Raw genomic sequence first — 14,920 nt, forward strand, 5'->3', positions numbered from 1 at the left:
ACTCTCTTCCAAGAAGTTTTAAACCAGGATGGCAACCAAGGTGCAAACCTATGTAAACAGTTTGCAGGAAAGCTAAGGCTGTCAGCATAGCCAGTATCAGATGCTCACAGCATTCTGTTTGCTCTCAAGAAAAGGGCCACCTTTCGCTTTCATCTGATCACATTAAGGGTCAGCAGAGTCTCCACAAAGCTGTTTGTTGAATGCAAAATCTGTACAAAGGAAGGAAGCTGCCCACTGAATGTGCTGATAACCCTGTGCCCCACTTCAAACTCCACTGCCTCCACACACACACACACACCCCTAACTGATCTGGGGAAATTTAAGAACAGAGCTGTGATCAGCATTACTATAAACTTAATAAATTACATCAAGGGTGAGTAGAAGGCAGATTTGGATCTACTGGTAGATCTCTTGGGAGACTTGCAATAGATCTACATGGGTTGCTGACTCCAATAGCAATAACAAAGGGACCTTTCCCACCCAAATTAGGCTGCCAAAATGAAGGAAGTGAATTAGGAGCAGCATTTTGTGTGTGTGAAAGAAAGGAGCTCAAGTCTGGTACTGAAAAGAAATTTCTATGCTTGGAGGCACTCTGTTCTTTTCTTCCAACCATCTTTTGCACCCAGCTCTGGTTGGTGGATCTTGGGGCTGTAGCAGGCAAGTAGTAAATCTGGCAAAACAAACCTAAACTGCCCATTTCTCAGTTACATTATATTTATATCGTCATGGAGCAAGCATGCCAGCTAATGTGAAGGCTGCTTTTAAATTCAAGGAGTACAGAATGGGAATCTTTGTTTCAAAAAGAGGAGGTAATAACAGCATTCCCATAGTTACACACTGGTCCTGGCTTTCTATGACTACAGACACAAATGACCTCAGATTGCCTCAACGTTGCTAATTATTGAGTGATGCAAGCTTATGACCAGCAATTAATCCAGGCACAGCAGAAACTGCAGCATGCAATAGCCAAAGTCTGATCAATGAAATGGAAAACTCACACAGCAAGAGCCCCTCCTTGCTTCTGCTGCTGTGTAAAGGCTGTATCAGGCGGGTGGAGTCATGGGTCTCAAAAAGTACTTTTCCACAAGATACAATTCATGGGGCAAAATCCAGTTGTGATTAAAAAAAACTGCCCAGAAAGAAGATCTACATTTGGAGCAAAGTTCAGCAACTGACAGAAAGGTTAACTTCAGTGTGCAGTCAGATACTGCTAAGTCCGATTGCGATGAAGAGGCTACATTTCTCTGAGTTGCTGGCATATTCTAGGAGGAAACTGTCCTCCTCAAATTTGTTCTCTGTGTTCCTCATTTCTGGCCTAAACACACAACACTTCATCTTTCACTGTCCTGAGTATATGCAGATCTTCAGCAACCATCTCAATGGGCAAAGCTCTGAGTTCTGCCTGCATGAATCTCAACGTCAATCATTAGCCCTCATGAAATCAGTTACAAGCCATTTATATAGTTTATGACAGTCCTGAATTTTTCCCTGTGCGCCTTCCTTTTGAGGGGATCCATTTTAGCCAAAATAGGTATAGCTAGCCAACTTGATTCCTTGGTTTGCAGCCTATTCCAAATTCCTAAGTAGGCTGAGAGCAAGAGTTGCTTGACTTGAGATGTTACGAAATAAGTGAATTACCTTCCCAATGCAACAAGATCCAAGCACTTCCTACACACCTCATCTTCTCACTTTATACATCCAAAATGTGTGTTCTCACAAACACACAATGGGCACAACCCTAGCACTGTTTCATGTGCAAAACATGCAGACACACACAAAAATGTGCCACCCTCCTTAAGTGCTCATATTTTCGACATTTGAATCAAAACAGGAGATAAGTCTGAAGAAAAGAATGCTGAGACAATGTCTAATTTCATGGTACAGGTTGTATGTCTACAGTACTGGCTTGCATTGGTCTGGATGCCTTTGGCAAGCAGCAATAATTTCCAGACAACAAAGCAAATGAGTTTTTGTAAATAAGAATTTGTTCTTCCAAACAGCTGATACAGCACTAATGACTGATGTATGTGGTCAGGTAAGCTAATAATGGGCAAAGGAGAGTCAACCCATTTGGAGTCTACACTAGCTATGGTTCAGTGGGCATGAATGTGTCAAAACAGCCTTGACCAACAGGTTCCATAGCAAAATAAGTCTGGCAAAATCTTTAAAAAATGAGCTGCCTCTAAAGAACAAGTTTGTGTGTACACAAGTTCTTTTAATTTATTATCCACTCTTCCCCTTAGGGTCCCTGAGCAGGTTAGAAAGTTCCTCCCTCTAGCATATTTATTGACTCATTCTAAAAGTTACAAATTTCAACAGCTTGCCAAAAGCCATCCATCACCTTCCCGAAAGGGATTTGGTCAAGGGTGCACAAGTGGCTTTATTTTACTCTGACCATAATCTGATGAACATTTAAGGTTCTGCCTCAGTATAGAGATTGATATGTTTTATACCTCATTTTAACTTAGTATGTATATGCATAAGTCTTAATCTAAAAAACATGTTGCCAGTGGGGAGGGTAGCTTGCTCAGCTCTACTGTTGCTTTCACAATCACAGTCAGCCCAATGTTAAGGTTCTCAATACCACTTTTTCTCCCATATATTAACAATCCATAACACCAAGAAGCAAAAACATGTTCTAATTATGAATGCACTTCAGTACAGAGGCAATACACCTTGTTCCATTTTCACACCTTCATTCATTTCCATATTATTATTACTTATTATTATTTATTGAAGTTATATACCACCGTATACCCGCAGGTCATATAACACCTTTTGCAAGAGAAATGAATTCATTTCATCAAGTTTGTGAGAGAGGTTGCTCTATTCCTATTTTATAAGAGCAGCAGGGAAAAAGAACTGAGACGTGGACTTATATGCTGCCTCACAGCAAGAAAGCAACAGAGCTGCAAAGTTCCCCTGTGACATGAGCAGCCCCAAAGCCTCAGCATCAAGCTGTTCCAATGATGAATGGGAGCATCATTTTCTGGGGATTGGTCAAAGGCTACCAACAATTTGAGAAGGTTTTACTGAAGGAGAGACTGACACCAAACACAGCACACTAAAGGTGTGTGACAGCCACCAGCAGCATCTAATGAAAAATAGTGGAGGGCGAGGGGAGATGCACTCCACAGTTATGGAGCATGAAGGAATAATTATAGATTATCTGTCATGTAATCAAAGCAAAAAACCAACAACGAAGTCCTCAAACAAATTATTCAGTGCTTTCCTCTCAGACCCCAACACAACACATAACCTCAGTCTCTTCCCATGTGAATTCACCCTGAGCTGCCTCCCTTCCTGGTAACAAGAGTGTGGTTTTCCGACATGCCAAATTAAGGATGACTAATTTAGCATGTATCTTGTCAAGTATCTCAGAGTCTTGTCACTGTGATGACAACCAAAGTCATTAACAGGTACACAACTCTACCGTGAAATTCCAGTACTTGCCCTGAAGTCATCAAGGTTTGCCTCACCTGCCTGCTTACTTCACTTCCCACAGACGTTAATGTGAAGTAATAGGCACACAAATGGATTCAGGCCTGTGGATCAGACACATCAGAGGTTCTCAAACAGTGGTCACAGGCCACTGGTGAACTGCAAGCTCCCTTTAGGTGGTCCTGGGAAAAGCTGTGGAACAACTGGATTTCTTCTTCTTCTTTTCTGATGACTGTCAAGACCATTTAGAGCTGGGACCAGATTACTAAACAGACTATGGCCCATGATTTTCATACAACAGCACTAGCGCAATATGGGATTTTCATCACTCCACCTCAAGTCTAAATACAGAAGCAGGAAAAATGTTGCAACTGACAAACCCAACTTCAAATAACTTTTGTTCACAAGAACAGGTACATTCATCACATTAGAAAAGACAATACTATGGTTATTAAAATACTAGTTAAACATGTGCTTTGCTTTACAGAACAAAAAAAAAGTTTCTTAAGTGGTTTGCTGAAAAATGTTTGAGGACCAACAAACAACTTAAGTGAACAGGGCCCTTTCCAATGTATATTCAAAGAAAGCATAATTAATCATTTTATGGCTGTTGTCCCAAATCTACATAGTTCGAAGTATGTTTGGCTGGAAAAATGAAACATATTTCCAACCATACACACTACTGCAACAGTTTGACTTCACCCCCAGGGACACACTCCACTGTCTCTTGAGACAGAAGGATGACAACAACACACTTTGGGCTGAGATACATTAAATCTTCATCTTTTGTGAAGTCATGTCAAAATTAATTAAGATAATGTTCATCATGCCTGTATCCATATTTTTTTAAAAAGCTCTTAAGACATTTTCGGGGGGGTGGGGTGGATTGAATACACAAAGTGTTCAACAACTCACTTTGGTGCTTTCAAGGGAAGCAGTTTAACCAAGAAGCCTTTTTAGTTCACTTCGAGAGCGGCTGAACAGTTTCCCAGATGAACTTATTTTCAAAAACATGACACGCAGCTTTCCATCTCTTTTGCTCTCACAGAACATTTCCTGGGAGCTCCTATTTCAGCTTTGCTCAGCAAGTGCAGAGGATCGCTATGCAGGGGAGGCCTTGTCAACTGCACGTAAATTCTGCCAGCACCAGCATCAGGAGGAGGGCCAAACTCATTCAGCTTTTTATTTGTGTGTGTGTGACAACAAATGCAGAGCTTACGTTGCCCTGGAAAGTGCAACCCATGCAACAGTGAGAGAAAGAGAGGGAGAGAGAGAGAGAGAGAGAGAGAGAGAGAGAGAGAGAGAGAGAGATCTGTGGCAACTGGATTAAGGGCGAAAACTTTCCTACCTCGGGATTTGGATCTCCATCCTCCCCCACAAAAAAAAAAAAGAGGGCGAGGGCGGGGGCTTTAAGAAAAGTATGTCAAAACAAGGAAGAGCGTGACTTTGCTGCTGCTCCTATTGTCCCTCCCCCCATTCCGTTTTGTGGGTCACACATTACCCCATTTCCCTCCCTCTTCCAGACGACCCTCCAACTACCTCCCTCGCTGTATCCCCTGGAAAGACGGGAGCTGCATGCCAGAGCCCCCCCCAAGTTCTCCCCACTTTCCCTTTCCACGCCTCTGCCCCCACTTGCCCTGAGGCTGCCCCTCCCCCTCCCTTGGCCTGAGGCTGCCCCTCACTCTCGCCCCCTCAGCGCCCTCCTCACCTGGCCCTCCCCCCCCCCAGCCACTCACCCCCCCGAGGCTTCCACCGCCTCCCGCCACCGACACTTCCTGCTTCCTCAGGCGGGACTTGAGGCTCTTCATGATGTTACTGCCGCCGCCGCTGCCCCTCAGACTTCGGGACGGGACGACGCTCGGCGCCGGCGCCCCTTTCCTCGCCCCACCCCTCCACCCACACCCAGCCAATGGAAGACGGCCAGGCCCCCGCTGCAGCCATTGGGGAGGCGGATCCTCGGGAGAAGGGCGGGACTTCCTTGGTCTCTTTCGGCAAGCGGCTCCCAGAGCGAGGACTCCGTACCTGGGTCGGGAGAGGGGCGGGGCTGGCCAGGTGCCTGTGGGGCCACGCCCCCTAGGCGGGGAGGAGGCGGGAGGCTGGGCAGCTTTAAATAGGGCCGCGCGGCCCCTGCACTGGAGGAGCGGCAGCTACAGCCGCCCGGGTGGGAGGCGGGTTGGGCTGCCCTCCGCGCCTGGCATAGCGCGGGCGAAATAGCCAGGAATCCGTGGCGCATCGAACGCTCGCGTTGCTAAGATCTGATAAAGTTGACAATCTTTTCTTGGACTTTGCTTTTTTAACTCATGTCCAACTCATTCTACGTGCCCATTTTATAGTTTTGTTTTTCATCTTTTTTGTCTTGTTTTATATACATTATAAAATGATGAATAAATTTGCCAAAAAAACACCCCCCACTAACCTTGCTGAAGCTGAGCAGGCCTGGTTGTGTGGCCTGCATGGCCATCCTTGCAGGGAGGGCTTTCCTAGGTCCTGAAAGGGCACCAGCCACAGGCCGATGGGGCAAGGGTGCAAGTGCTATTGATAGTTATGGGTCAAGGCCCAGGATGGGCATAGCCAAAGGGGGCAGACTTATTCATACAGCACATGGTTAAACTCCGCAACTCAGTCCCTGAAGTGGCAGTGGGTGGCCACCAATCGAGATGGCTTTAAAAGAGAATTAGACAAATTCATGGAGGAGAGAGCTATTGATGGGGAAGCTGGGGAAGCTGTTCTCTGCTGCCAGAGTTGGCAGCAGAAATGCTTTTAAATACTGATTGCTGAAAACATAGGAGGGGAGAGGGCTTTTGTGGGTTTCCCACAGGCATGTGGTTGTCCACTGTGAGGACAGGATGCTAGACGAGATGGACCAGTGGCCCAATCCAGGCAGCTTTTCTTATGCTCTTAAAAGGATGGGTGGCTGGGTCCTGACCCCACCCCATCCCAAAAAAAGGCTTTTAACAGGGAGGGAGGGAAACAATTTTTTTTCAGAGTACCCAAAGGGAATAAGAGTTTTATGTGGGGTGGGGGGAGAAGATGCAGAAAGAGCCAGTCCCCTGCTCCAGACAATAGCCCTACTTGGATTGCAAGAGGACCCATTGTGGTAAGACTGCCAGCTGGCTGGAATTGGCATTAATGTAACCCGGCCTTCATCCAGCCTGATGCCCTCCAGATGTGTTGGGCTACAAACCAGCATGGCAGGGACTGTCTGCTGGGCTGCAGCTTCTCTTTCCAAAGGGTTAAATGCTTTCCACAAGATCTGACGGCCTATCTCATCAGGGTTGTTTACCATGGGAAAAGAAACCCAATTTTCCCCCACACTGCAGTTAGAAAGGATCCTTCCATGTGGGCTCAGGAAAGAATCTCAACGGAGAAGCTTAATGTCTGGGGGACGGGGAACAGATGCTGCAGGCAGGAGGAGTTTAGCTCCCAAGAGGCTTCATCTGAACCCTTCCACCTGGGCACTCTCCCTACCAGGATCTCCACACAGCTGGATAGCTTCTGACAAAGGAGAGGAGTCAAAGAGGCAGTGACTGTGAATCATAGAATTGTAGAATTGGAAGAGGTACCAAGGGTCATCTAGTATAACACCCTGCAATACAGGAATCACAGCTAAATAAAACCTGACAGATGTCCATTCAACCTCTGATTAAAACCTTCCAAGGAAGGAAAGTTGTGGTCCATTCCACTGTCAAACAGTTCTTACATCAAGGAGGTTCTTCCTAATGCTAAGCCAGAATTTTCTTCCTTGTCATTTGAATCCACTGGTACGTGCCCTAGCCTCTGGAGAAGCAGAAAACAGGCTTGCTCCATCTGGTCATGCTGGCTGCTTAGGGAAGGCTGATGCAGAAGAATTAAAGTCACATATGGAGCTGAAATCTAAAATATGAAGCCATTAGCAAAATGAGACAAGACCCCGGGGAACAGCTTAGATCATAACTGACTTATCAGGGCCCGTCTGTCGCATCTAAGCCTCACGATGCTTTGCCTTGAGAGCATCTACTTCAGTTGCCACAAGACTCTGTACACAGGTGGGCCGGTGCTCATTCATACTTTAGCTGTGATTCCTGCACTGCAGCAGGTTGAACTAGATGGCCCCTGGGGTCCCATCGACTACATTTCTATGATTCTAGCATGCGATTGCAAGCATGGGTCTGTGCAACAGGAGGAGACAAGAGAATCCGCTGGGATGTGGGGAGGTTGGAGTTCTTTACAAGCTACAAAGCCATCGCTGCAAACCCTCTGAATGTTCCAAGATCTCTCCGTGCCACTAAACAGTTCCTGTTCTGAGCACAGGAATAGCCAGCAGCTCCATGCCATAAAGGCTGCTAACCATTTATTTGCACAAGCAGAGACTGGTGCCAGCAAGAGGTGTCTAGACGAGGTGCATTATGCACGATAAGCCTGGCCCAAAAAACCATGGGAGCACTCACAGAATCCTCTTGCTAGAACCAGTATGGTATAGTGGTTAGAATGTTAGACGAAGATCTGGGAGACCAGAGTTCAAATCCCAACTCAGCAATGAAGCTCTCAACTGGGTGATCTTGGGCCCGTCAACACCTCTCAGCCTAATTTTACAATACAGTGGTACCTTGGGTTACAGATGTTTCAGGTTACATACGCTTCAGGTTACAGACTCCGCTAACCCAGAGATAGTACTTCGGGTTAAGAACTTTGCTTCAGGATGAGAACAAAAATTGTGTGGCGCCAGTGCGGCAGCAGTGGGAGGCCCCATTAGCTAAAGTGGTGCTTCAGGTTAAGAGCAGTTTCAGGTTAAGAATGGACCTCCGGAACAAATTAAGTTCTTAACTCGAGGTACCGCTGTATTTCAAAAAGTGAAAATCCGAACACAAAAGTTGTTGAACTTTTGTTAAAAATTGCCCAAAGTTGTTTAGCCTTTTTTTTTTTTTTTGCAAAATCTCAAAAAAGAAGTTTTGGAGCCATATTTCAGGAAAATCACCAAAATATAGACTTCAGACATTGGTTGCCATACATCTGGATTTTCCTGGACATTTTAGCAATTTCCGCCTGGACACTGCTTCCAACTGCAGTATTCTGGCTATGTCCAGGAAATTCCGTATGTATGGCAACCCTATCTCAGCCTAACCTACCTCACAGGGTTGTTGTGGGAGTGCAATGAGGAGAACCATGTCTGCCACTTTGAGATCCTTGTAGGGAAAAGGTGAGGTATAAATGCAAGAAAGAAAAAAAGGACACAATATGATCATTGCAAAGACAGGGACTAGCGATGGGTTCCTACTCTCAACTATTCCAACAACTGCGATTCATGCCAAGATGCAGTTTGTCTGTTTTAAAGTGCTGCACACGGGGAGAAAAGCTGTTTGGTTTTTTTGAATACAAGATGCTTGGGGAAGACCCCCCCCCTTTTTTGCAGATTTATTGCCATATTAAACCTCCCAGGATTTGACAACAAAATCACCGAGAGCCAACCTTGATCAGAGTGTAGCTTTCTGAAAAGCCCCGCATTCAAGACCCCCAACAGAGCGGCCACAATCTGAAAATAAATCCTCTAATTTTATACCTGCCCCCATGCTAGGAATTCAGGCCATGCTTGCGGGTGACCTAAAATTATAGGAGGTTACAGACGTGATATTTATCATTTTAAAAGTAGCACTACACTGGTGGCTGAGATGCCCCGTGCCTCCTCCTCCACCCCCCCAACCCCGCCACAGTAGGCTATTTGTAGTTTGGGGCGCATCAAGAACATACCAGACAGCTCTCCCGTCTCCTGCCTCGTTTGTTTTCCCTCGTCCAATACAAATAAGGCAATTGCACGACATGCTGTAAACTTAACCTGCCGGGTGACACACGGCCACAACAATCTGAGGCATGCTCCTTTGGGGTCAAAACCTTCCCCCCGTGTTGCCTGAAATCTGCCTTCAAACGGGATGGAAAGCAGCCTGCACTGCTGCTCAAGTTAGAAAGCCAGTGGCATTTGGAAGGAAAGATTCCAGAGTCCAGAGGAAATGCTTTTACAGTTTGGACATTGAGAAGGCACAACTATGTTCACCCTGGCCTCGCGCCCTCTCTCTCCCCACCACCACCAGGACGAATTAGGAGCAAATTGGCCCGTCATAAGCAACAAGAAGTGTGCAAGCCAAGGTTTAGTCACAGGGACACTTATCCAGCTTATCCTAGCACACTTCAGCCAGTAATCCATCCTTGCACAGATCAAGTGTGAATGAGAACCTGAAGAAAGAGTTGGAAGGGAGGGAACTGTCCCCCTTCCACAAACTGGGGCGCCCCAGGCATTTTGGACTACAACTGCCAACAGCCCCTCCCAGCATAGCTGTAGGAGGCTGGGGCTGATGGAGGTGAAGGGCACCTAGCTCTATCTCCAACGTCAAAGCAGTGAGTGTCTTTGCTGCTATAGCCCCAAAGCACCAGTTAATGTGGGGGAGATGTCCTTTTAGCAGGAGAACCTCCCCACTTGCAACCTTGCATATGCTGTTGTACAGCAAAGCCACATTTGTAACACCTGAAAGAAACCCGCAAGCGGGATTCAGGCATAAGAGCCCCCTCACTTCCTGAGGTTTCCAGCAACTGGTACTCAAAATCCTTGCTACTGCCTCCAACTGCGGAGGCAGAGCAGATCCATCATGGCTAGTAGGCTTATTCTCCATGAATCTGCCCAGTCCTCTTTTAAAGCCATTGCTGTCTATCCTGTGGGAGCAAGTTTAATAACTTTTACTATGCACTGTGTGAATAAGTCCTTTCTTTTCATCTATCCCAAATCTCCCAACAGTCAGTTGGCAGAGCATGAGACTGTTGACCTCGGGGCCATGGAGTGGAGCCCCATATTGCGCAAAAGATTATTGCATTGCAGAAGGTTGGAATAGATTATACCTTCCAGTTCTATTACCGTATTTTTCGCCCTATAGGACGCACTTTTTCCCCTCCAAAAATGAAGGGGAAATGTGTGTGCGTCCTATGGGGCGAATGCAGGCTTTCGCTGAAGCCTGGAGAGCGAGAGGCGTCGGTGCGCACCGACACCTCTCGCTCTCCAGGCTCCAGGAAGCTATCGGCAAGCCTTGCACGCCCGGGAGGGGGGTTCCCCCAGGCGCGCAAGGCTTGCAGACGGCAGCCTGCAGCGCGGAGCACGGGGCGCCCTCCGGAGGACGCCCCATGCTTCGCGCAGGTGTTGGCAAGCCTTGCGCACCCGGGGGATCTCCCCCCGGGAGCGCATGGCTTGCGGGCGGCAGCCTGCAGCGCGGAGCATGGGGCGCCCTCCGGAGGATGCCCTGTGCTTCGCGCAGGTGTCCGCAAGCCTTGCGCACCCGGGGGAGATCCTCCCCGGGCCGCACAGCTTGCGGGCAGCAGCCTGCAGTGCGGAGCACGGGGCGTCCTCCGGAGGGCGCCCCGTGCTTCGCACAGGTGTCCGCAGCCTGCCGCCTGGCGCGTGGGGCGCGCTGAAGCAGAGCGCCCCTCGCGCCGGGCAGACATCGGCCAGCCCCACAAGCTCGGGGGACAGCGGGGAGGCACAGCGCCGCCATCCCACTGTTCCCCGACATGGTTTTGGGGGGGAAATAAAGGGGAAAAAATTCCTTTATTTCCCCCCCAAAAAAGTAGGTGTGTCCTATGGGACGGAGCGTCCTATGGGACGAAAAATACAGTATTCTGCTTGCTGATTCAGCATTACTGGATGTCCACAAGTTCTAGTGAGATGAGAGAGGGAGAAAAAGCATTTCTCTATCCACTTTCTCCATGTCATGCATTAGAATATTAGAATATTCTATTCTAATTCAATCCCATGCACAATTTTAGCAACTTCTATCCTATTATCTCTTACTTGCCTTTTCTCTGTACACTGAAATGCTGCAACCTTTCTTCATAGGTTGATCATTTTGGTTGCCCTTTCCTGAACTTTTTCTAACTCTTCAATATCCTTTTTGAGGCGAGGCAACCAGAACTGCACACAGTATTCCAAATACAGTGTGATAGGATGCTACCCTCAGGGCCAGCACTGACCCTTGCTTCAGAACTGGAATCCAACTAAGGCCACATCCGCTCTTGCTCTGCTGCCCACACTCGGCTTTACCTTTTGCGTTGGCCTTAGGAGTGGCCTGCACAATCGTGGCACGAGGCCACTGTACAGATTCCTCGCTGATCTCCTCCAGCAGAAAGGGAACTTTAGCAGCAATGTCAGATTGAGGCTCACACTCTTAAGTAGCACAGAACAGCCTTTGTCAACCTGGTGCCTGCCAGTTTAAATGCAGACTCTGCTTCAGGACACCTTCTGGCCTCCCCAATGCAGCATCTGAATCAGGTAGGGGCAGAACCCATGGCCCTCCAGAGGTTGCCGGAGTCCAGTTTCCATCAGGCCAGCTAACACAGCCAATGGACAAAGATAAGGAGGGCTTCAGAGTCCTGCAACATCTGGAGGACCACAGGTTCCCCATCCCAGATCTAAGAAGATTTAAGTAGAAATACATGATGAAAGCAAGCCCAGCCTATTGTAAGAGCTGTTTGACAGTGAAACAGACAAGCTTGGAAGGTGTAAACGCTCCTTCATTGGAGATTTCTAAGCAAAGGTTGGGTGGCCACCCGTCAGGGATTCTTTAGTCATGATCCTTGCAGTGCAGGGGTTTGAACTAGACGATCCTTGGGATCCCTTCTAACTATGGTATGATTCCATGACTTGGTCGTGCTGGCTGCATCAGCCAAAAGAAAACACACACAGTGAGGGGGGGGGAGGAGGATTTTCTTTAAAAAGTCACAACAGGACAGACATTCTTGGCCAACCCCCACCCTTCACTCGCAGTTGAGCCCCTCCAGAAAGCGAAGTCAAGGCAAAGAAAGCGCTCCGACTCCTATCTCCTTCCACTTCCCCGTCCCGGCCCGCACCCCCCGGTAAAGATTCAGCATAAAGGCACAGCGAACAAAGAACGGCAGCCTCACCCAGAAAGAGGCCATCTTTGAACTCTGGCGAACGTGGAGGAGGAAAGGATGGGCGATGCAGAGCCCTGGGACGGCCAAGACGGTGCCTTCGGTCCTCCGCTGCAGCTTGGTCCGCCGGATCATTGGCTCCAATCAGCCAACAGAGCAAGAGGGGACAAGAGGTGGTCTTCTCAGCATGCAAGCTTTGTGGGTATCACAGAGGCAGATGGTGCAGGAAGCTGCTCCAACATGCACCACCACCGAGCATGGGAGAAAAGGTCGAGCAAAAAGCGGTGGACCATTTGATGTATTGCAACGGCAAAGGATATGGATAGAGTGAAAAGAAAACAGCCCCATTGGAGGCAGGAAGCTGAAAATCAGATTGCTAGGAGGGGGAAAGGAAGGAAAGGGCTGGGACAATGGAACAGCCCTGAAAAAACACAGCACTTTCTCAAACACATACCAGAAACAGCTAACTGTGGAGCAGGAGATTGGGACGCACATTAGCAAGGAAGGCTTAGGAGCGGCCAGAGAGAACCTGCCCCAACCTTCTTCAAGCTAAGAGAGCAAGAACCTAAGAAGAGCCTGCTGGATCAGGCCCATGGCCCATCTAGTCCCAGTTCTCACAGATGCTTGCAGAAAACCCACAAGCAGGATTTGAGTGCAAGAGTCATCTCCCCTCCTGTGGCTTCCAGGAACTGGTATTCAGAAGCATTGCTGCCTCCACTGTAGAAGCAGAGCAGATCCGTTGCGGCTAGTAGCCATCCATTGCCACCTCCTCCATGAATCTGACTCATCGTCTTTTAAAACCATCACTGTCTCCTGTTAGAGGGAGTTCCAGAATTTAGCTACGCGCTGCTGCCCTCCTGGTGTTTCGGACAACTCCCACCAGCCCCAGCCAGGTTGGGGAGGGCTGAACAAGAGCATGGCTGTGCAAGTGGGGCCAGGGAGCAGAGGGCATTGCACCAGATTCAAATCTCCATCCAGTCTAGCGGCTGACTGATGGCCTTGGGCAGCAGGGAGCCTGGATAAAAGGCCATTTCACAGGGGTAAAGGCCCCCAGTCCACCTGAAGAGGATTTTGTACCACCAAAGCCTCCCATAACCCAACGTTTTCATTCCACACTCTAGTGCCATTAGCCTCAACCACCAGAGAGACAGAGACAGGTCCAGGCGACAAGCAATGCCTATTTCAGGAACATCTGAAGGATACAAATGAGGAATAGGGTTATTTTTGTTCCTGTTATATAGGGCACTGCCAAAGGACAAAGGGCCAGTAAGAGATGGGAGAAAAGAGGCAACGGATTTCATGGCCATCTCACTCTCCTGGGAAACTGTAATTTATTTATTTAGATAATTTCTTTGTTATACCAGGCTCTTCAACCAAAAAGGGTGGAACCTATCTTTTCTGCTCTGGAAACAGCTCCGCTGAACAGAACTGGATTTCATCCAAAGACCCCTTGCAGGAGTATATTCCATATCTTGGTTCCTGGAAGCTCAAGGTCACTGTTTTAAGAGGTGACATGACAGAAGTTTATAAAATTATGTATGGTGTGGAGTAAGTGAATAGTGTCCCCCCTCCCTTTCTCTCGTAGCCTGATCCAGCAGATTGCTCTTGTATACTTATGTCCTTTAGGACCTGGACTTTGAAGTCTCCAGTTGCCCAGGACAGTGTGTAGAGAAAAAGCTGAGGAACATTGCAGCCTGTGCTTGCTGACCTCCAGTTGGTGTTAAGAGGAAGGACTAAGAGTGCAAGATCTGCAGAAAACACACATCCCATTCTCTCTAGCTGCCCTCTAACCCAATCCAGCCACCCAAGGTACACCCTGACTGGGTTTACTTTGAGCTCTGAGGATGCTCCATTCCTGAAGCACTGTAAACCACTGTTAAACACAGTATGGGCCACCTACTAGCAGACAATTATGGTTACGAACCTCCACCCACATAGAACCCCTTTTGCACCCCACTCCTTTGAATTCACCACTCAAGGCAAGAACGCTTACGCCCAGCTAGTGATCTAGATACCCTCCATTATCTACTTGGTCCCAAGAAAACTCCCTTCTCAGGTGACCAAATCTGTAAGAGCTATCCACTTCTAAACGACATTGTCCAAGGCCAATCAGGACAAAACCAGTCAATGAAATAAACAACTATTTGACTTTTAGAAGACATTTAAAGGCAGGCCTGTATAGGGAAGTCTTAAGGCTTTATGTTTTATTGTGTCTTTAGTATTTTGGGGGGAGCTGTCCAGAATGGCTGGGGCAACCCACTCAGATGGGTGGAATATAAATAATAAAAAAATTATAATAATAATTAAGAACACAGATTGTTTCAGTCCTTGTTAGCTTCACTGCCCTCCCTCCCCTCCTCACATGGCCTTTCACCTTTTTCAATAGCTACTGCTCATACGTTAGGTCAGCATTCCCCAACCTTGTGCTCTCCAGATGTTTTGAACTGAAAGCCCCATCAGTCCCCGATAGGCTGGCTTGCTGTCCAAAACATCTGGAGGGCAACAGGCTGGGGAAAGGTGTTAGGTGATAACTTGTTTGCTACTTGTGCTCTCGCCACCTAACAAAATGTAGCCTCGC

General features: G+C 47.8%; 1 protein-coding gene across 4 annotated transcripts in view; it reads right to left on the minus strand.

The window, feature by feature from the left end:
- UACA (uveal autoantigen with coiled-coil domains and ankyrin repeats) overlaps nucleotides 1–12,660 on the minus strand; it is a 54,377-nt gene extending 41,717 nt beyond the window's left edge. For 2 of the 4 annotated variants that reach the window (XM_053365202.1, XM_053365201.1), the window contains exon 1: nucleotides 12,355–12,659. In XM_053365202.1, the coding sequence (XP_053221177.1) occupies nucleotides 12,355–12,477 (123 nt within the window). In that variant the 5' untranslated portion in view covers nucleotides 12,478–12,659. Of the gene's footprint in view, nucleotides 1–5,177; nucleotides 5,331–12,354 lie in introns of those variants that run through there. The other 2 variants (XM_053365204.1, XM_053365203.1) reach the window with 2 other exon arrangements.
- Nucleotides 12,661–14,920: the final 2,260 nt, after the last annotated feature.

The sequence above is a fragment of the Podarcis raffonei genome, chromosome 14, assembly GCF_027172205.1.
Source record: "Podarcis raffonei isolate rPodRaf1 chromosome 14, rPodRaf1.pri, whole genome shotgun sequence".
Taxonomy (NCBI): domain Eukaryota; kingdom Metazoa; phylum Chordata; class Lepidosauria; order Squamata; family Lacertidae; genus Podarcis; species Podarcis raffonei.